We start from the raw sequence: 18195 nt of genomic DNA, 5'->3' as shown, positions 1-18195 counted from the left end.
GCTACAAAAACACAGCAAATGAAAAGTATGGTAGTAATCCTCTCAATCCCTTAGCCCACTGAATCACCTTTTATTTCTAGGAAAACACATTTTGAAGTATTTAGGAAAACTGAAAGTACCTGCTGGAGTTCACTGATCTCATGGCGTAAATAATCCTCTTTCCTGGCAGCTGTTTGCTCTGCACGCTGCAGTGCCAGTCGAAGGTCACCCACCTGCATGAGGAAAACCAATATACTGATGAGCAGCATATCAAAACATTATCAATTTCACCTAAAACATTTTTGCAGCAACTTTTTATACTATTTATTTCTTTTGAGTCATACAAATCTTTATTGAAAGGGTATGTTACCACATGTTTTTAAAGATACTGAGTCCTTCAATTTTCTTTCAAGTTATTAGCTTTATACATATGATGACACTTTTTGCATATTTTAGTTTATTTGAAGTTATTCTGGTATAATGGAGCAACCTAGAGATATAAAGTCACAAGTCTGGTTTTTTTCTGCTATCTGTAAAGATTTTTTTTTAAATTGAAGTACATTGACTTACAGTGCTATATAAGCTTCAGAAGTATAGGTTCACACCTCTTCATATGTTTGTTACCACGTCATACCCACCACGAAGGCACTCACAGTCCTGCATCAAATGTCCACTAGACCACCTTGTCCCCCTCATCTCCAGTCTTCCCTCCCCCCTGGAAGTCTCCATTGTAAAGTCTCATTGTCAAGACTTCTGGGATTTTTAAAAATTCATTTGATTCTGTCTAATTTTTTATTTCTCTGTATTCTACATGTAAAACCATCCAAGTATATCTTACTTTTGACTTCTTTTGCTTAGCATGGTCCCCTCCTGTTCCATTCTTGCTAACTACGAATTTTGTGTCATGTTGATGTATAATACTCTATATTAATGAACTTTTACATATAATTATCTCATATCCTATTCATCAAGTAATTCCAAACCTCCCAATACATACCTACAGAGGAAAGCACTCTGTTTGGCAAAAACAACAATATATAAATATGCACAAGCACAGCCGCTGCCACACAATATCGGAGGAGAGATGGTGCAGCTAGAAATGTTGGCCACACAGGGCTGAATGTGACAGGAGCTATTATGAGCTGTTTAAAAACTATACTCATACATAGCAACACATTTTGTAAACTGCTGTAAAGATTTTCTAACAAAAATTACAGAAATATGTTTTAAAAAAATCATCAATTTTTTTGTACCCTTTTGTTTCCTGGTCATTCTGGTCCTGAGAATTTCCTCTATGGAAGCAGCCCTGTAAATATACAACATTCCTACACTGCTAGTTAGACTAGGAAAAATAGCAGGAAATATTCTAAATATCTGTCAGTAGTAATCTATTTTTGCAAATGTTGATATAACATGAAAATATCAGTAAAAATTATGATGAATATAAAAACAGGTAAAACTTTAACTGTAAATGAAAAATGAAAAAACTATAAAATAATATGTATATCAACTATAAAAATATACATGGAGATAGTGATAAGAAGGTAAGACAAAATTAACAGCACTTGTAAAAGATGATTTTAGGAATTGTAGCTTTATATATTCCTCTACCACCCATTGCCCCAATCTTTCTTTATTATTGTTCTAGTGTACATTTAATTTAAAATATATTTTGTCTTCCCCAGTAATAGAAAGGTAGAACCACAGAAGGTAAATGGGCCATAGCATTATTTATAATATTGGAAACAATCTAAGTATCAGTAAGAACTGAGTGATTTAACAATGTGTAGTCACACAATAACAAAATATGAAAACTTGAAGAATTTTTTTTAAAGGCCTATGTTTACTATGGAGTAATCATCAGGATATTTTCTTTTCTTTTTTTTTTTTAAAGATTTATTTATTTATTCATTCATTCAGAACTGGGGTACAGGCAGATGTGCCCGGGCGATGAGTGGATTTACCAGAGACAGAGCGGGGAGCAAAACAGGCAGATCTACGAAGCACACTGCTGAGGAGAGCAGTGGGAGGGTCAGGAGAGGTCTGCCTCACCACGTGTGTCACCTCCGGGGCAGTGGGGGTAGAACTCATGCTGAAGTGGCTTTAGGTTCTTAGTGCTGTGCTTTAACCCGCTGCACCACCAGGGAGGGCCCAGGATATTTTCTTAAGTAAAGCAAGCTATAAAATAGTGTAAATATCTATGGGGGTGGAGAGGAAAACGTTCAAAACTGGGATGGAAAGAGCACGGAACTATGATAATGGCACATGGGTGAAATGGTGGTGGGAAGTCCATGGGGATTACAACTAAGATAAAAAAAAAAAATGAACAAAATGAAGAATGATGTAAAAAAAAAATTTAAAAAGTGTAAATAGTAAGCTATTAATATATAGTAAAATATAGTAACCTATATTTACCTAAGACAGATAAGAAATTAAATACAAATAAATACATGTAAAATATGTATGCAAGTATATAACTATACTTACTTTCTTGATTTTACAAATAGAAATACTGAAAAAGTATAAAGTGAAAACTAATAAAATGGTTATCTTTAGGCAAAAAAAAAAAAGGAAATGGGAGTAAGATGGAAGTAAATGTCTCTATCATTTTCATTTTGGAATCATGTAAATTATTTACATATTCATGTAAAGTCAAGTCACTGCAACCAATGAAGAAAGACTAATCTTTTCAACAAATAGTGCTGATAAAACTAGATATTCACAGGGAAATGACTAAAATGTGAAGGAAATAGGAAAAATTCTGTGACCTTCGATTAAGCAATGGTTTCTTAAATAATATGCCCAAAGCACAAACAACTAAAGAAAAACAGGTAAACTGTACTTCATCAAAATCAAAAAAAACCTTTTAAGCATCAAATATACTATCAAGTATGTGAAAGTCTACAGAATAGCAGAAAATAGTGCAAATCCTATGTCTGATAAAAGTCTAGTATCCAAAATATATAAAGAATGCCTATAAATCAACAATAAAAAGATAACCTAATTTAAATAAAATGGAGAAATTATTTGCATAAATTTCTCAAAAGATGATATATATAAATGGCCCAAAAAAAATCACTTGTTGTAAGTGAAACATAAATTTACAGTACAATCAGGTAATAAAAGTGCTGTAAAAAAAAAATCAGCAAAATTAAATGTTGACAAGGGTGCAAAGAAACTCTCTTACATTGTTAATGGGAATGTAAAATAGTGAAGCTGCAAACATGACTCAGAGGCATATATTTAAGAGAATTTAAAAAACATGTTTGCCCAAAAAACTTCTTAATATGCATGTTTATAGCACAGTATTCACAATAACAAAAAAGTAAAAGTTACCCAAACATTCATCAATTGATGATTTAATAAAGCAAAGTATGACAAATTGTAGTTTTTCCTCCTTCATGTGATGTCTACATACAGATACAAAGGTTATGAATGAGCTCAGGAATTATATGGATTCTTGTGAAATTATTTGAAATGTCTATTATTTATCTGTATATGTACATTTCTTTGGTAAAAGTGTTCTTAGCTTTCATAATAGCCTCAAGGCTGTAATTCACAAAAAAATAAGGCTATTATATAATGTAAGCATCACTTTAACGACAGTTTAAAAAAACACATTAAAAAAACATGATTAATCTATTTCCTTGTAAAGGAATTAAAACACATATACTACATTAGGTTTGATTCAACTAGCTATTGGATTCTTTAATTTTCAGAAACACAAAGACTTGAAAGATGCATTTAATTCATCACTCATAGCTTACTTGAATTGCTAATGTTTCTTGCTGCTGACGGGCTTCTTCTTGGGCCTTTTCTAATGCTGCAGAAAGTTCTTCTTTAGCTTTCATTTCACGACTTAGAGCAGCTTCCTGTACTTCACTATCCTTGGCAGCATTGGCTTTGTGGAGATCAGTAAGTTCTCTTAAAAAAATTGGATTGACAATTTTTATTTAAAATAAAATGGTTAATTACATGTTCAATTAATAAAGTTTCCATATGGATTTCCATGCGATCTACAGAATGAGATGTAATAAACCAATGACAAGGACTCTCTCTGTCGACTTGCTTTGAACAGTTACATATATAAGTTTATAAATGTTAGTAAATATCAGAAAAAGTATTTTTTCAACATTCTGCTTAGATAATTTATTTTAAAGTGGTTGCATATTTGTTCACTTTCTTACTTGTATGCACTATCAAGAGCTGCTTGAACACTTCGGTTCTTTTCTTCAAGTTCATCCATGTCTACTTGAAGTCGGCCAAGATCTTTCTCTTGGCGTTCTACCACAGAATTTAGTTTTTTAATGTTTTCTCTATGTTGTTTCTCCACCTCTTCTTTGCCATCAAGAACCTATATTATAAAAACAGACAAAAGTATTTTCCCATAAACTACACTATGACCAGTAATTGTATTGGAAAATTCAATTGTTCTAATGGTGAAGAAAAAGTCTTAACATTCATCTATTAAATTGAAAAATTCTTCCTACATAATTTACCCCATTTAATCATTCCAAATGTTTTAAAATCCACAGCTACCTATTCATATAGGAAGTGACATTATATTTATATAAAGAATTGTTAATATTCACCTGTTTTAAATGCTGCAACTCCTCTTCTAGCTCTTTTACTTTTTTGTGCAGTTTTGCAATAATATTATCATTTTCTTTGTCTTTAGCTCTTAATTTCTTAATGGTGTTAGAATTATGCAGCTGCTGTTTTGAAAGTTTTTCTCCTGACAATAGCAAAAAAAGTACAAATTCAAAAAATAATGATTGTCTAAGATTCTAAATAGAATGTTTCATCTAACCAGTGATATAAAATGACAGACTATTTTAAAAATCATAGTAATTGAACCTCTGATTTGGAGAAGGATGATGAACGAATGCTAAACTTACTAGATGGGGATGGTGAGGAAAAAGATATTTACAGATTCACTCATATATAATGCTTATGCATAACAATGGGTAAAATGTGCTTTTACCATTGAGCCATCTGGCACTCATTGCTTTAACCAAACATTCAGTTTTGGTGTCATCAATTGTGATGCAGCTCGACATTATGTGATTATAAATATGGTATAGTACCAGATGCACAGTATCACCTACAATATTTCTTGCTAGAAATTTGATCTAAGTCTAATCATGAAGTTGTTCCTGGACATGGTGTATCCTGTAGGACAATGGCATATCATCTACAAAGTCTTCAATGTCACATAAAAGAAAGAATTATTTTAGGACTGGTGGGAGACTAACAGGGCAAAATGGCCAAAAGTAATATTAAACAAAAGGAGTTTCAGTTATGCAGAATGAATGTTTTGGAGAGATAAAGCATAATAACTAATGTTAATAATACTGTATTGTACACTGAAATTTTCTGAGTAGGTTTACCTTTTAATCAAATTCTATTGATTAACCATTTACAAAACTATGTAATTTGGGGGGTACATCTTTATATCTCAACATGTGTACTAACCCAAACTACACCACCAAAACTACAGTGCCACTATATTACATTTCCCCTCTCTATCCCTCACCTTTCTGCCTACCTCCCTCCTTCTGGTAACACATTTTTTCAGAGTATGAGTTGTTTTTATTGTGTTTTTTTTTTTCAATTTATTTTCTCTATTTGTATTTCACAAATAAAACAAATCATCTGACAATTTCACTCTAACTTACTCTGCTTGTATAATCACCTCAAGTTCCATCCTTATAGGCGGAATGGGCACTATTCCATCTTTTTAAATAGCTAAGTTCGGTTGAGTTATATACTACAGATTTTTTATTCTTTGTCCATCAGTGGACATTTAGGTTGATTCCACGTCTTGGCTATTAGAAATAATTCTGCTATGAGTGCAGTGGTGCATAAGCATATTGATGTTATCATATTTTTCAGATTTGAAATGGGACTGCTGATCATGTGGTATTTCTATTTCTGGTTTTTTAAAGAATCTGCACATTGTTTTTCATAGAGGCTGTACCATTTTTTAGATATACACTCCCACCAACAATGATTAAAAGTTCTTTTTAAGAAAGTAGCTTTTAACTATTCTCATTACATACAGAGTAAAGTGAACAAATACGTAAATTTCCTTGATTGTGATATAAATGCACAATCAAAATTTTTAAAAATCATATTACATGCCTTAAATATATACATTTTTATGTTTATATTTATACCTCAATTATACCTCAGTAAAGGGGGGAGAGAAGAATTTAGGTGTAGAATGTTTTATCTGTCACTTATTACCAAATGGTTTGACAAAGGGGGAGGGGAAGAGAGAGAGAGGAAGAGATGTGAAAAGATGTTTAACAGTTGATGAATCTAAGTAATGAAGTAATTAGTTATCCATTGTTGTGTGCTTTCTACATTGAGTCTTTTAGATTTTCAACTGTGAGCTTACAAACACTCCTGGAAAGTGATTTTAAGAAATATACGTAAATATTCCCATATGAAATTATATTCTCTTCTCAACAAAGTTCATTAATCAAAAGTATATGTCCCCACCCCTTGACTAAATTATTGAATTCCAAAATATTGACACTGAATATTAGTATCTAATTTTTTTCCAAAATTATGAAAAAAGCATATACTTAGTCTTCTCCCAATCTTTAATGTTACAACACAAGATATTTATTGAATTCAAGATGTCTTGAGATGAATACTTATGTGTCCTCTTTTTTAACCCTACAAAGATTACATAAGTTTCAGGTGTGAATCTTAAAAAATCAACATCTGTACACACTATATTAAGTTCCCCATCTTCACTATGTCCAGTCATCAACAACTGATCCTTGTCACCTAACTTCTCCAGTCCCTCTCTTTTCCCTTCCCCTCTGTCAGCCACCAGTTAGAACGGCCATATAAGTTTTGTCAACTCTTTCATCTCAGTGTTTAGGATCTATTTTAATTATCTGTATATTTATAGTTACCTCTCATTCAACTGTACGCTCTTAAAGGACAGGAATTGTGTCATACTTATTATTTATCAAATAAAACATCTGACTATATAATAACTTAAATATGAGCTGAATAAATGAACGAGATAGGTAAAACTAGCCACTTCACTGAAGTAGATTAATTCCAATTGTTTTTAAACAATTTAACTCTGGAAATTCACAAAAGTTCAATGATTTAAGCACAGAAATGATCATTTGCCACTGTTTTAATATTAACATTTTAGAAATAAAGGTATCAAGAAATCAGTAAAATGATGGCATATTCACACACTGGACATATATAGTGACAAATAATTTTTTGGTGGAAAGACCTTTAATGGCATAAAGGAATATTTAAAGAAGGAATTAAAACATATCCTTTTAATTGTCTAAAAACTATTTAAATGCATTAAGGAGGGACTAGAAATCAACAGCACCTTGTAAAACTGAATACCTATTTTTTCTCTTCAAACATTTCCTACAGTTCCCAAAATTTCTGCAAGTATCAAATGTTATTCAGGTAACTAGAAAAACATTAAGAAAATTTACTTAACCACTTTTCCAAAACCTCCTTTCCTAGGATATTAAATATAGAAATTAATTCAATGTCCATTTGCAGTGATTTTGTTCATGAAGAATATTTAATTTTAGTTCTGGTTAATTATAAATCTTTTCATAAACAAAATGGTTAATAACTGAAAAAGCAAATAAAAAATTCAATATCAAATGTTGGAAAAATACATGATACCTTAATAGTAGTAGAGGAGCTAGAGAACCAGATATTATATAAACTCCAAAATTATGATTTTCAAACTGTTCGGAAATATTCATATATTTCTGCTTTTATATATTTACTCCTATTCTTCCATAAATTATTTCTTACCTTTCTAAGGATTAAGTCCAATATTTTTATTAGGAAGAAAGTCATGTCTCAAGTATTTTTCCGGTTCTTATAATAATTTTCATTATTACTGGTGGTCTAGGAGTTGAGTCTCAGCACTGTCTCTACCATGGCCCGAGTTTGATTCCTCATGAAGGAGCGGACCCACATATGGCAGAGCAGATCTTCCCTGTCTCACCTGCTGTTCCTCTGAGCCTGTTCTCTGCTCCATACTCCCCACTCTGTCTCTGGTGAATCCTTGAATCCTCCTTCCCTGCATATCTGGCCTATACCCCAGTTCTTCCATGAATAAATAAATCTTCTAAAAAATAGTAATTTCAGGCCCTCCCTGGTGGCGCAGTGGGTTAAAGCACAGCACAAAGAAGCTTAAGTCACTTCCGCATGAGTTCGATCCCCGCCTGCCCTGGAGGAGATCGACATGGCGAGGCAGACCTCTCCTGCCCCGCCCGCTGCTCCCCTCAGTAGTATACTTCGTTAATCTGCCTGTACTGCTCTCCATTCTGTCTCTGGTGAATCCTCTCACCCTTCGCATCTCTGGCCTGTACCCCAGTTCTGTACCATTAAATAAATAAATCTTAAAAAAAATAGTAATTTCATAATCAGCTAACTACATACCTTCTTCCATTAATCCTTGGATCTGCTCATCCTTCTCTTTCAAAAGGTCAGCAGTTTCACTACTGTTTAGTCTAGTAGCAAGTTCTTCTTTTATATTTTTGATTTCCTAATTAAAAGAAATTGTGAATACAATAAAAAAATTTTCATTCTAGTCATGTTTTAAAATGTTCTCCATATTCAAAGAAATCATCTATAATTGTATCCTTGATGAGAATTTCCAAGTCTGTTTAGTTAAATTGAGTTCATTACCTTGGTTAATTAATAAGTAAGTAGCTTTGAAAATAATATACAAAATATTATCAGATATAAGGCCCTCCCTGGTGGCGCAGCAGGTTAAAGCACTGCACTGAGAATCTAAAGCAGCTTCCGCATGAGTTCGATTCCCGCCTGCCCCGGAGGTGCCCACATGGCGTGGCAGACCTCTCCTGACCCGCCCGCTGCTCCTTTCAGCAGTGTACTTCGTACATCTGCCTGCTCTGCTCCCCACTCTGTCTCTGGTGAAGCCTCTCACCGCCCCTGAGCCTCTGGCCTGTACCCCAGTTCTGTATGCACAAATAAATAAATCTTAAAAAAAAAAACATCAGATATAAACAGGTCTTAATATGAAAATATAAATGTGAATACGTTAACTTTCAATAACCTTCTTCAATATTTCTACATAATTTCTACAGGTTAATTATACATTATATTTGGAACATTTAAACTGTACTGCTCTCCAGTTTTCATTGAAAATCTATGCTTACCAATGTGTAATGAAAAGAGATCTACTTTAATAACACAGAAACACAATAGGAATCTGCCTTTTAAAACAACCAAGGAGAGTACAATGATATGTAACAATGCTCAAAATGAAACAGTATCTACAAAGAAATAATGTTTATTAAGTATTTAAACTGAGCATATGATTTAATGGAAGGTATTCATTATCACATAATCCTTACAATAATCCTATGAGGTAGATACTTGTATTCTTCAACTATGCTAATAAGAAAGTAAGAGTCAGAAGGACACAGTACACTTTGAAGGTCAGAGAGCTAATGAGAGAGCTAAAGTTATAACTTGAACCCAAGTCTATGAATCCCAATGTCCATGCTCTGAATCATCCACAAGCTTGCAGAATACCTTGGAATACACACATGTAGACAGACATATGTTTTACAGGCAGATATTTAGATTTTTTTGTAGCATCAAAAATCTAAAATTTTAAAGGCATTGAAAAACCTACAGTATGGTATTCTTCTAATACCAAAGTAATATTAATATATTCCTCAACAATCTCTATAAATTTTAATTACCATTATTTTAAACTTCTATTACCTTTTTAGCAGCATCTCTTTCTTTGCAGGCTAGCTGAACTTTCTTTTCTGCTTCTGCAATTCTTTGAGTAAATTCATCTTTCAAGGAAGAAATGCTGCTGCTTTCTTCTTTCACTCTGAACATTTCACTAAATTTAAAATAATATTGTGACTGAGGATACTTATTTATGTATTCTAAAGAAAATGAAAATGTCGCCAATATTTGATTTGGAAAAATGAAAAAAAAGCAAAAGTATTTTTCAGTTTTGAATCTTTTTATAACATATTTACCAGTCATCTCTTTAAAGCAAACCAATACTCAGTATTTTTTTGACTGTGATATTACACTTTAAATACATGTTAAATCTCTAATATTAAAAAGATGAATGGTAATAAAGGAAAAGAAGTGTATATTATACCACTGTATCTCCATTAATGTGGAGGCTTTTTTTGCATAATAATTCTCTTCAGTCCCAAAAGTAACATGGTAAAGAAATCTGAGGAAAGCAATCTGTTAGAATTGAAATGTTACTCAATTTCCAATAATGACAAGTAAGTTAAATTTAACAAAATATTTTAGTTTCAAAACATTCTTAAATAAAAACAAAGTATATGGACTCTATGAAATGTGTAAAATTATTCACATTTGTAAAATACTTACTCTTTCAGATTATCATAAGCTTCTTCTAGCAGTGCTTTTTCTTTACTAAGAGATAGTAACTGAGCTTCCCTTTTATCTAGCTTCTCATTCAGAAATTCAACAGTCTGGAAAAGGAGAATACACAAATGTCAAATGCATAACGGTTTAAAACCCATTTTTATACGCAGGTGATGAATTGTAAAGGAATCTAACCACTATAATAAATGAAAGAGCATTATCTCATAGTAACAATTTAAAGGAATCTTGGGAACACATTGGCTACAGAATAAGAGTGCATATATAGTTGGCATGAGGGTATAAATTAGTACAATCACAAAGTAGTGGACTATAAGCTTAGTAAACTACTTAGGAAAACAATTAGGGAGTATTTTAGCTGAAGGAATACATATCCTATAATGTAGAAAATTTTACTTGTAAGCATACTTCAGAAAAGAAACCTCCCGCACAAGTGTACTAGGTAATATATGCAACAATGTGTAACAGAAAAGATTTGAACAGTGTGCATGCCCCAAAAAAGAAGAGAGATAAAATCAAAAAGAAAACAGAGGGGCTTCAAAGCCGCTGTATTCTAGAGCTTAGGTGGGTAGCAGATGTACAAGTGTCTCGTTTTCTGTACTACTCCTTAATCCAAACACATGAGGTGTGAATGCTACATTACATTCATTTTTAGAAATAAACGTAATTTTAGAAAATCCATTGGGCATGTAATTTTAAAACTTTTAGAACATATAATATTTAAAAAGTAAATGTTCAGAATATCCACTCATTTGGTTCTGTTAAAACAGTGGTAAAATTTATGTAAAAGGGGGCCCTCCCTGGTGGAGCAGCGGGTTAAAGCACAGCACTAAGAAGCTTAAGCCAGCTCCACATGAGTTCGATTCCCGCCTGCCCCGGGGGTGACCACATGGCGTGGCAGACCCCCTGCCCCGGGGGTGACCACATGGCGTGGCAGACCTCTCCTGACCCGCCCGCTGCTCCTCTCAGCAGTGTACTTCGTAGATCTGCCTGTTCTGCTCCCCACTCTGTCTCTGGTGAGGCCTCTCACCGCCCCTGAGCCTCTGGCCTGTACCCCAGTTCTGTATGCACAAATAAATAAATCTTTAAAAAAAAAAATTATGTAAAAGGAGGAGTGGTAACTTTTGCATTAAAAAAAGGGTTTTACAAAATGGTTGTGGGAAGCCCACGGGGATTACAAATGAGATGGAAAAAGGCACAAAATGATGTAAAAATAACCTATCATATATTATTTTTTAAAAATGTATTGCATAAGTTAGGTCTAGATTAATTTAGAAATCATTTACTTTCTGAAAATAGTTTTAGAATACGTTGTTGATACCATCATTGAATTTTAGGAATTCAAACTGCTATTATAGCTATAGCAAGACAACTTATTAATGATGAATAATTAAAACTAGCAAACAAAACCTGGCATATTCTGTAAACATGAAGTAATTCAATCATTGCACTCATAGGACATTCCTTCAAGACATCCTATATCTTAGAGGGATCTTTAAAGATGCCAGATTCAACTCAATTTACGTATCTAAACTTCATAGGCAAAACTAAAACTGTGACTTAAAGAATTTACAAAACTTTCCTTTTGTTTTAGGCAGAAGCAATTTCTCATTCACAAGCAATACCTTAGACATTTCCCTTTCTTCTCATGTAAGATGGCTACAAGTAGGCAATATCAAAAGTAACAAAAGAGAAAATTGAAGTTAACTCATAAAAAAGGATATGCATCAATAATTACACTAAAAATTTTACTTCCTGCCAATAACATAAACGCGTAAAAAAAAATTATATGTAAGAAATAGCATGTTTTAGCCTCTCTACCTGGCAAAGGAGTTGCATATGTTACTATAGAAGAAAGCCCTTTGCAAACAGACAAATAAGCATGGTATAAGAAAATCTTAAAGTGACAATGACTCAAAATTAAAAACATTAAAAGGCAACATTTTATGTCTGGTTATACTGAAGTATCAACCTATCTACCATAGTTGCTTTGGAGAAATGTGAAGTAATTTACTATAAATAATTCTTCAACTTCAAGTTCCTAATGTCATATTTAAATGGCAAAATGCCTCTTTTTTTTTTTTACAAGTACAAATAAGTATGCATTACTGAATACTAAATAAATAATTTTATCTCTGCAAAACATGTCCAAAAATCCTTTTACTTTCTAGTTACCTTAGAAACGTCTTCCTTCTCAGAAAGTACTGCTGGCTGACTTTCAGCAGCTTCACATTGCTCAACCTCTTTTTCTAACACAGTATGTCCTTCATTTATTGGTGGAGAAGAAACCAAGATATCCGGCTGCTCACAGTTAACAGGAGTGGCACTTCTCCCACTTTCTTCCATTTCTGTTTCCTCAGTGGGTATAATTAATGTTTCATTTACTTCTTCAGATTTTCCTTCAACAGATTCAATGATTTTAGCCTTTGGAGTTGAAGCATTAACTATAATAGGTACTGAAGCATATCCTTTGCCTGGCAATTCATCATCTGAATTGATTTCACTTACACTACGGCTATCTAATGACTGTACACTAAATGAGTCTATTCTTTCAAAAGCATCTGATGAACAGCAACTCTCAGTGAGTTTTTGGAAATCATCTAAACGATTATATTCAGGACAAGCAGAGGCTGAGAGAAGTTGAAAAGATGTCTGCATTAAGTGAAGACTTGATTTTGTATCTGTAGTCTCTTGTCTTGAACTTGCTGAGCTCTCACTTATTACGCTTTCATGATCTAAAACTTCAATATCACTGGTGGTAGAAGTACCTGAAGAGAAGGTACTAACAGGAGGAGAGGGTGTGTTGCTCTGTCTGTCTTCATGTTTTTGTTCCTTAGGTTCCAAAGCCACGTCCTTTGCTTCTACAGTAAGAGACTGTGTAGACATATTAGGTACATGTCCTCTGGTTGTTTTTTCATCAATTACATTTTCAGATACTTTCAAACTTACAGTTGATACCTTCAGATCAGATTCTTTATTTGCAATTTCTTCACTGTTGCTTTCAATCTTTGATGATGGAGTCTCTACTCCCAGAGTTTCTTCAGATGCACATGAAGAGTCTTTGACCTTTGATTCTGTTGTTTCAGTTGTTCTTGACAGTCCAGTGTGTAAGGAGTCCTGTAAAGTGCCTTTTACTTCTTCTTCTGGCCGTTGTGATTTAGCTGGTGGTTTTGATACCACTGGACTCTTCTGAGTGTTTTGGACATCCGTTGGGGAGAGAAAGGCACTGAAGAAATTTTCAGATTCATCTACCACAGTTCTCTGAACTGGCTTTGTAATTGCTTTAGGAGAAGCTACTGGTTGACTCTGGGGTTCACTGTTTGATTTTAATCCCCAGCTTGAAGTATCCCATCCTCCACTGACAGGGGCACTTATTCCTTTGACCAAAAAAATACACACAAAAACAAAAACAAAAAATAATTATGTATGTAAGAAAAATAACATATAACTTACTACTTCAATCAGAAATCAATACAAATTTTTTAAAAGAAAAATCTATAGTGTATAATCTCAAAGAGGAAAATGGGTAGATCTGCCTGAAATGAACTAGGAGCAAAGATAAAGGAACAGACTGAGCCTCTCCTACCAAAAGGAAGCAGGAAATTTGATCTGGTCTTTGGAAAATGATAATCAGTTTTTGAGTGTTGCCCTATGTGTGAATCATAGCTATGTATACACAGTATAAAAATATATAGTATGAAAATAATGGTGCATACTATTTAACATATTAAGAAAATAAATGATATATATTGTAGAACTCATGCTAACTCCAAGCTATTATATGATGCATCTTCCAAATAACGTAGTATTCTCACTTAAAGGACCAAACAGTAATATCAAATTGACCCTACCTTCCATTCAGTGCGTTTTGTCTTACTTTTATTCTTGTAATATTAATAATAAGATATAGCTATGATATACACAAAGGTCAACATTCAAAAGCTAAATATCATTTTCCAAAGACCAAATCAAACTGATAAGAAGAGTAACTTCCACAGATAAATTCATTCTCATCCACTTATTGACAAGCACATTCCCTAAGATCTATTCTCCAAACCATTCAATGGAAAGTTTTGTTATTTTTCAAAATTCCAAATTATTTCAGCAATTAGTACAAAGTCATTATGAATTTCCAAAATGTGCATTTTTAAAGAAATATTGCTTTTTATTCTAAAATTTTTTTAAACACTAAGAAAAAAGTAATTATCTTCCTGTTTAAAAATGTAGTTATATCAGTCATAGAAATATGAATGACTAAACACCCCAATGATAAACACTAGCATATTTACTAAAATATTTAAAACATTAAAAAAAGCTACTCCCTTTTCTAAATTCAAAAAGGGCAAAAGTCTATCAGGTTGGTAGGGTGAGTACAAGTAACTAAAAATTCCAAAAAATATCAAGCTCTAAATGAAAGTCTACCCTTTAATATTACTTATGAGATATTCAGGAAACTTCAGTTTTGGAGGCAAAGTTTTATATCCATATTAAAAAGAGACAACTAAACTTAAAAGATGCAAATGAACAAGAAAGATTAGGTCTGATTAATTGAATTTATTAAGTAATCTTGATGCATGACAAGTCACATCTTCATCTTGGAAAATGTTTTACAGAAATTCAAAGGTTATCTAAGATCCATTTAATTTACTCTACTCTGCAGACTTGTTATCTTTGATGGTAAGTAAAACACAAGTGAATCAAGTCAATAAACATTTACAGCATTTCACTAATCTGTGCACACTGGATAACCTATGTTAAAAAATGAATGACAGCACAACCCAAGTTCCAGGTTTCCTAAAACAAGCATCCGTATGTTTTCTTTTCCTCTAAACTTCAGAAATTTAAATGCCAGGTAGAACGGAAAAATAATAGAATCATGACATACATACTAAGACCAAATATGTGAAAACGAGGGACTAAAATTTCGGTCCAACCTTTTCAAGGTGAAATTAAAAACAGCAACTAGAAAGTTGTGCTCAGGGATAACATTATCTTTCACGCGGTCCACACCACAAAATCCAAAAATCTTTACCTCACACACCAAAACGCTAAATTGTCCCTTACAGTCAAAGAGCAACTGAGGTTCCCTAAAAGATCAAGTCTAATGAATCTGACAAACAGAGATATAGCTATCAAGAAATTTGATGCAACCCATCATCTGGGGCCAGTTTCCACGGTATTCTCTCCAGCATATTCTGCTCCGCACCCCCTGCCCTGAGTGATCGAAAGGAAGTTTCTTCGACTTGCTAAACTTCGTTCTCCTCTTCTGTAAAATACAAATAAAACTCCATATTCGGGAGTTGTTTTGAAGACAAGAAAGCCTTAAAAAGCACATTATGCGCTACCAAGCACGAAATGTCACTAAATATTGTAGTTCTTCCTGTCCCTGTTCATTACTTCACTCTGATCTTGGTTCCCAACCGTGCCTGCAAAGCCCAGTTACTGGTTCCAGGAAGGCTGTACCGGTGCCGAGTGGAGAGCCGGCGTTAAGGGGCAACGCTTGCAAGTCCCTCCCCAAGGCTCGCAGGTCCCGCACCTAGTGCCCGGGTCGAGGAGGAACCCGCCACTGGATTTTCCTTCAGGAAAAAAGCAAAGACCCACTGAGAGACAAAATAAACATTTGAGTACTGGCCGGGGACAAATTACTTCCTCTGAACGCTGTCAGCGAGGAAGGCTCCCCTCTACATCCCTTCGTCTGTTTTGGCCTGGGACGCGAAGCCTGGGGGAGTCCGGGGACCCGTTCCTGCTCCCTTACCTGTTTCTCCGAATGGAATGGTCTCAGCCCAGGCGCTAGGCTCCTCTTCCTGGATGTCCAGAACCCTGTCAATGGACTTCTGGGCCTGGGAGAGGGCCTGCTTAGCAAAGCTGGAGAGCTGGGAGGCGTTGAACCAACTCATCTCCCCTCCTTTGCCGGCAGTGGCGGGAGCACTAAGCGGAAGGCCGAGGGCCGGGTCGACTGGCCTCAGGCCCAGGGATGGTGCAACGGGACGACCTCGCCTCCTTCTCCACTCGGAGGGCACTGTCAACGGGTGACCATGACCCCGACAGTCTCCGCCGAGCTCGGGATGGTTCTCTCAGCCCTCCTCCTCAGACCTAGAGCTCGGTCGGATTACGCATGCGTTGGCTACTTCCACGTACACAACTACCAAATCTGAGTCGAGTTCCGTTCACAGACGGAACAGGCCGAAGAACGTTGACGTCATATCCGGGAGCTCAGGTTGCCAGTGGTTACCAGGAAACGCTGAACGATTTCCACTTACACTGATTCCAGTAGTGCGGGAACTCTCGACACCCGAGGAACTCTGCCGATTCCTCCTAGAAGATTACGCGAGTTTTCGTGTAGGTTCCTTTTTTCAAAAATGTTCGCGTACAAAAACTAGCGCCTTGCTAAAAATTGCAAATAGGTCCACTATTTGACGGCTTGGTCTCAATCGTGGTAACAGGCATTGATGAATCCTGGTTAGTGTATACAGGCCTGATCAGCCCACTCGATGGATGTAAAGCTTCCCCGAGTTGTCAGCACAACAGAAACGATTTCTTACGCCCCCAACCCCCTCCCAGCCCACCCTTGCCCAAAGCAGGTTCTGCATCCCAATCAAAACCAACCAGAGCACTAAAGCTATTACTGTTAATAGGTATTGTGTATATTATTTAAAATGTGACTTTTTTTTCTGTATGCACTCTTCAGACATTGGCTGTAAGAAGCCGATTTGGTGGCTTTTCTATTGTAGTCTGCAGCAAAGATTGATTTCACCTCCACGTTAAAAATTCTATCGAAGATTTAATATAGATACCCAGATTGCCATCTTATTTTAACAAATATGGATATCAGGATGAAAAAGTCAGATGCAGTGGGTTGCCCATTTTGATAATTTTCACTCCAGTTTGCCAAAGGCCTCACTAGTCTTATTATATACTTATTAACCCTCTCTGTTGCAATTATTTGCCTTACTTGCTTCCTCCCCTTTGAGTATTTTGTCCACTGCAAAAAATACACTAAACGAATTTTTTCTTTGAAAATAATCTGTCTTTGGTAAGTTATGATCTTCAATTTGTATTAGTCAGTAAAAATTTACATGTTAAAACTCTTCGAATTTAATAATCTATACTAGTACCTACTAACTCAGTCTCTTAGCTTAGCTAAGTAGTCTAAAGTTTGAGGTAGTTTAGGGTTGGAATTCCTTTTCTAAGACTTCTATGTGCAGTTTTGGGTATATGACCTAAACTTTCTAAAGCTATTATTAAGTTCTTCAAGATGTCGCCTACTCCCAAGGCTATTTAAAAGTACTGTAATTACCTAAGTAAAGGAGAGGTTAAGTGTCCATAGTTTAAACAGATGTCCATATTTTTAAACAGAATCTGTAACTTTTAAGTAAAGCATATACATTTATGCCATGATTTTATGAGACAATGTGTCAACATAAAGTTTGTAAACAATAAATGACCATATAATCCAATAATCAAAAAGCTTTTAAGTAGAAAACTGCAAGGTTAGTGAAAAACAGAGTGAGAACATTTACACATATTCCCACACTAAGATACTACGACACATTTTTCAGTACTTATGCTTTTGAATTAAGTATGCCTTAGTTTTTAGGGGGGAAAAGACATTAAAGTGGTTAAATATAGTGAAATCCATTTCATTATAAGTTAAATCAATACTGTGGCAAAATATTCAGGTTCATTAAAAATGTTGTAATTGGCCCTCCCTGGTGGCGCAGCGGGTTAAAGCACAGCACTGAGAATCTGAAGCCACTTCCGTATGAGTTCGATTCCCGCCTGCCGCCTGCC

The 18195-nt window shown here is 34.7% G+C and overlaps 1 protein-coding gene across 2 annotated transcripts in view; it reads right to left on the bottom strand.

Annotated features, from left to right (window-relative positions):
- Positions 1–16587, bottom strand: part of TMF1 (TATA element modulatory factor 1) — a 31119-nt gene extending 14532 nt beyond the window's left edge. For both annotated transcript variants that reach the window (XM_004675990.2, XM_012720529.1), the window contains exons 1-9: positions 16160–16587; positions 12580–13781; positions 10390–10493; positions 9751–9877; positions 8434–8539; positions 4572–4714; positions 4167–4333; positions 3747–3903; positions 120–212 (exon numbers count right to left, since the gene is read on the bottom strand). In XM_004675990.2, the coding sequence (XP_004676047.1) occupies positions 120–212; positions 3747–3903; positions 4167–4333; positions 4572–4714; positions 8434–8539; positions 9751–9877; positions 10390–10493; positions 12580–13781; positions 16160–16301 (2241 nt within the window). In that variant the 5' untranslated portion in view covers positions 16302–16587. The remainder of the gene's footprint in view (positions 1–119; positions 213–3746; positions 3904–4166; positions 4334–4571; positions 4715–8433; positions 8540–9750; positions 9878–10389; positions 10494–12579; positions 13782–16159) is intronic.
- Between the last annotated feature and the right edge of the window lie 1608 nt (positions 16588–18195).

The sequence above is a fragment of the Condylura cristata genome, unplaced genomic scaffold (assembly GCF_000260355.1).
Source record: "Condylura cristata isolate star-nosed mole 26May11 unplaced genomic scaffold, ConCri1.0 scaffold00004, whole genome shotgun sequence".
NCBI lineage: Eukaryota > Metazoa > Chordata > Mammalia > Eulipotyphla > Talpidae > Condylura > Condylura cristata.
The sequence above is the reverse complement of the archived record's forward strand: the minus strand, read 5'-3'. Positions and strand labels throughout refer to the sequence as shown.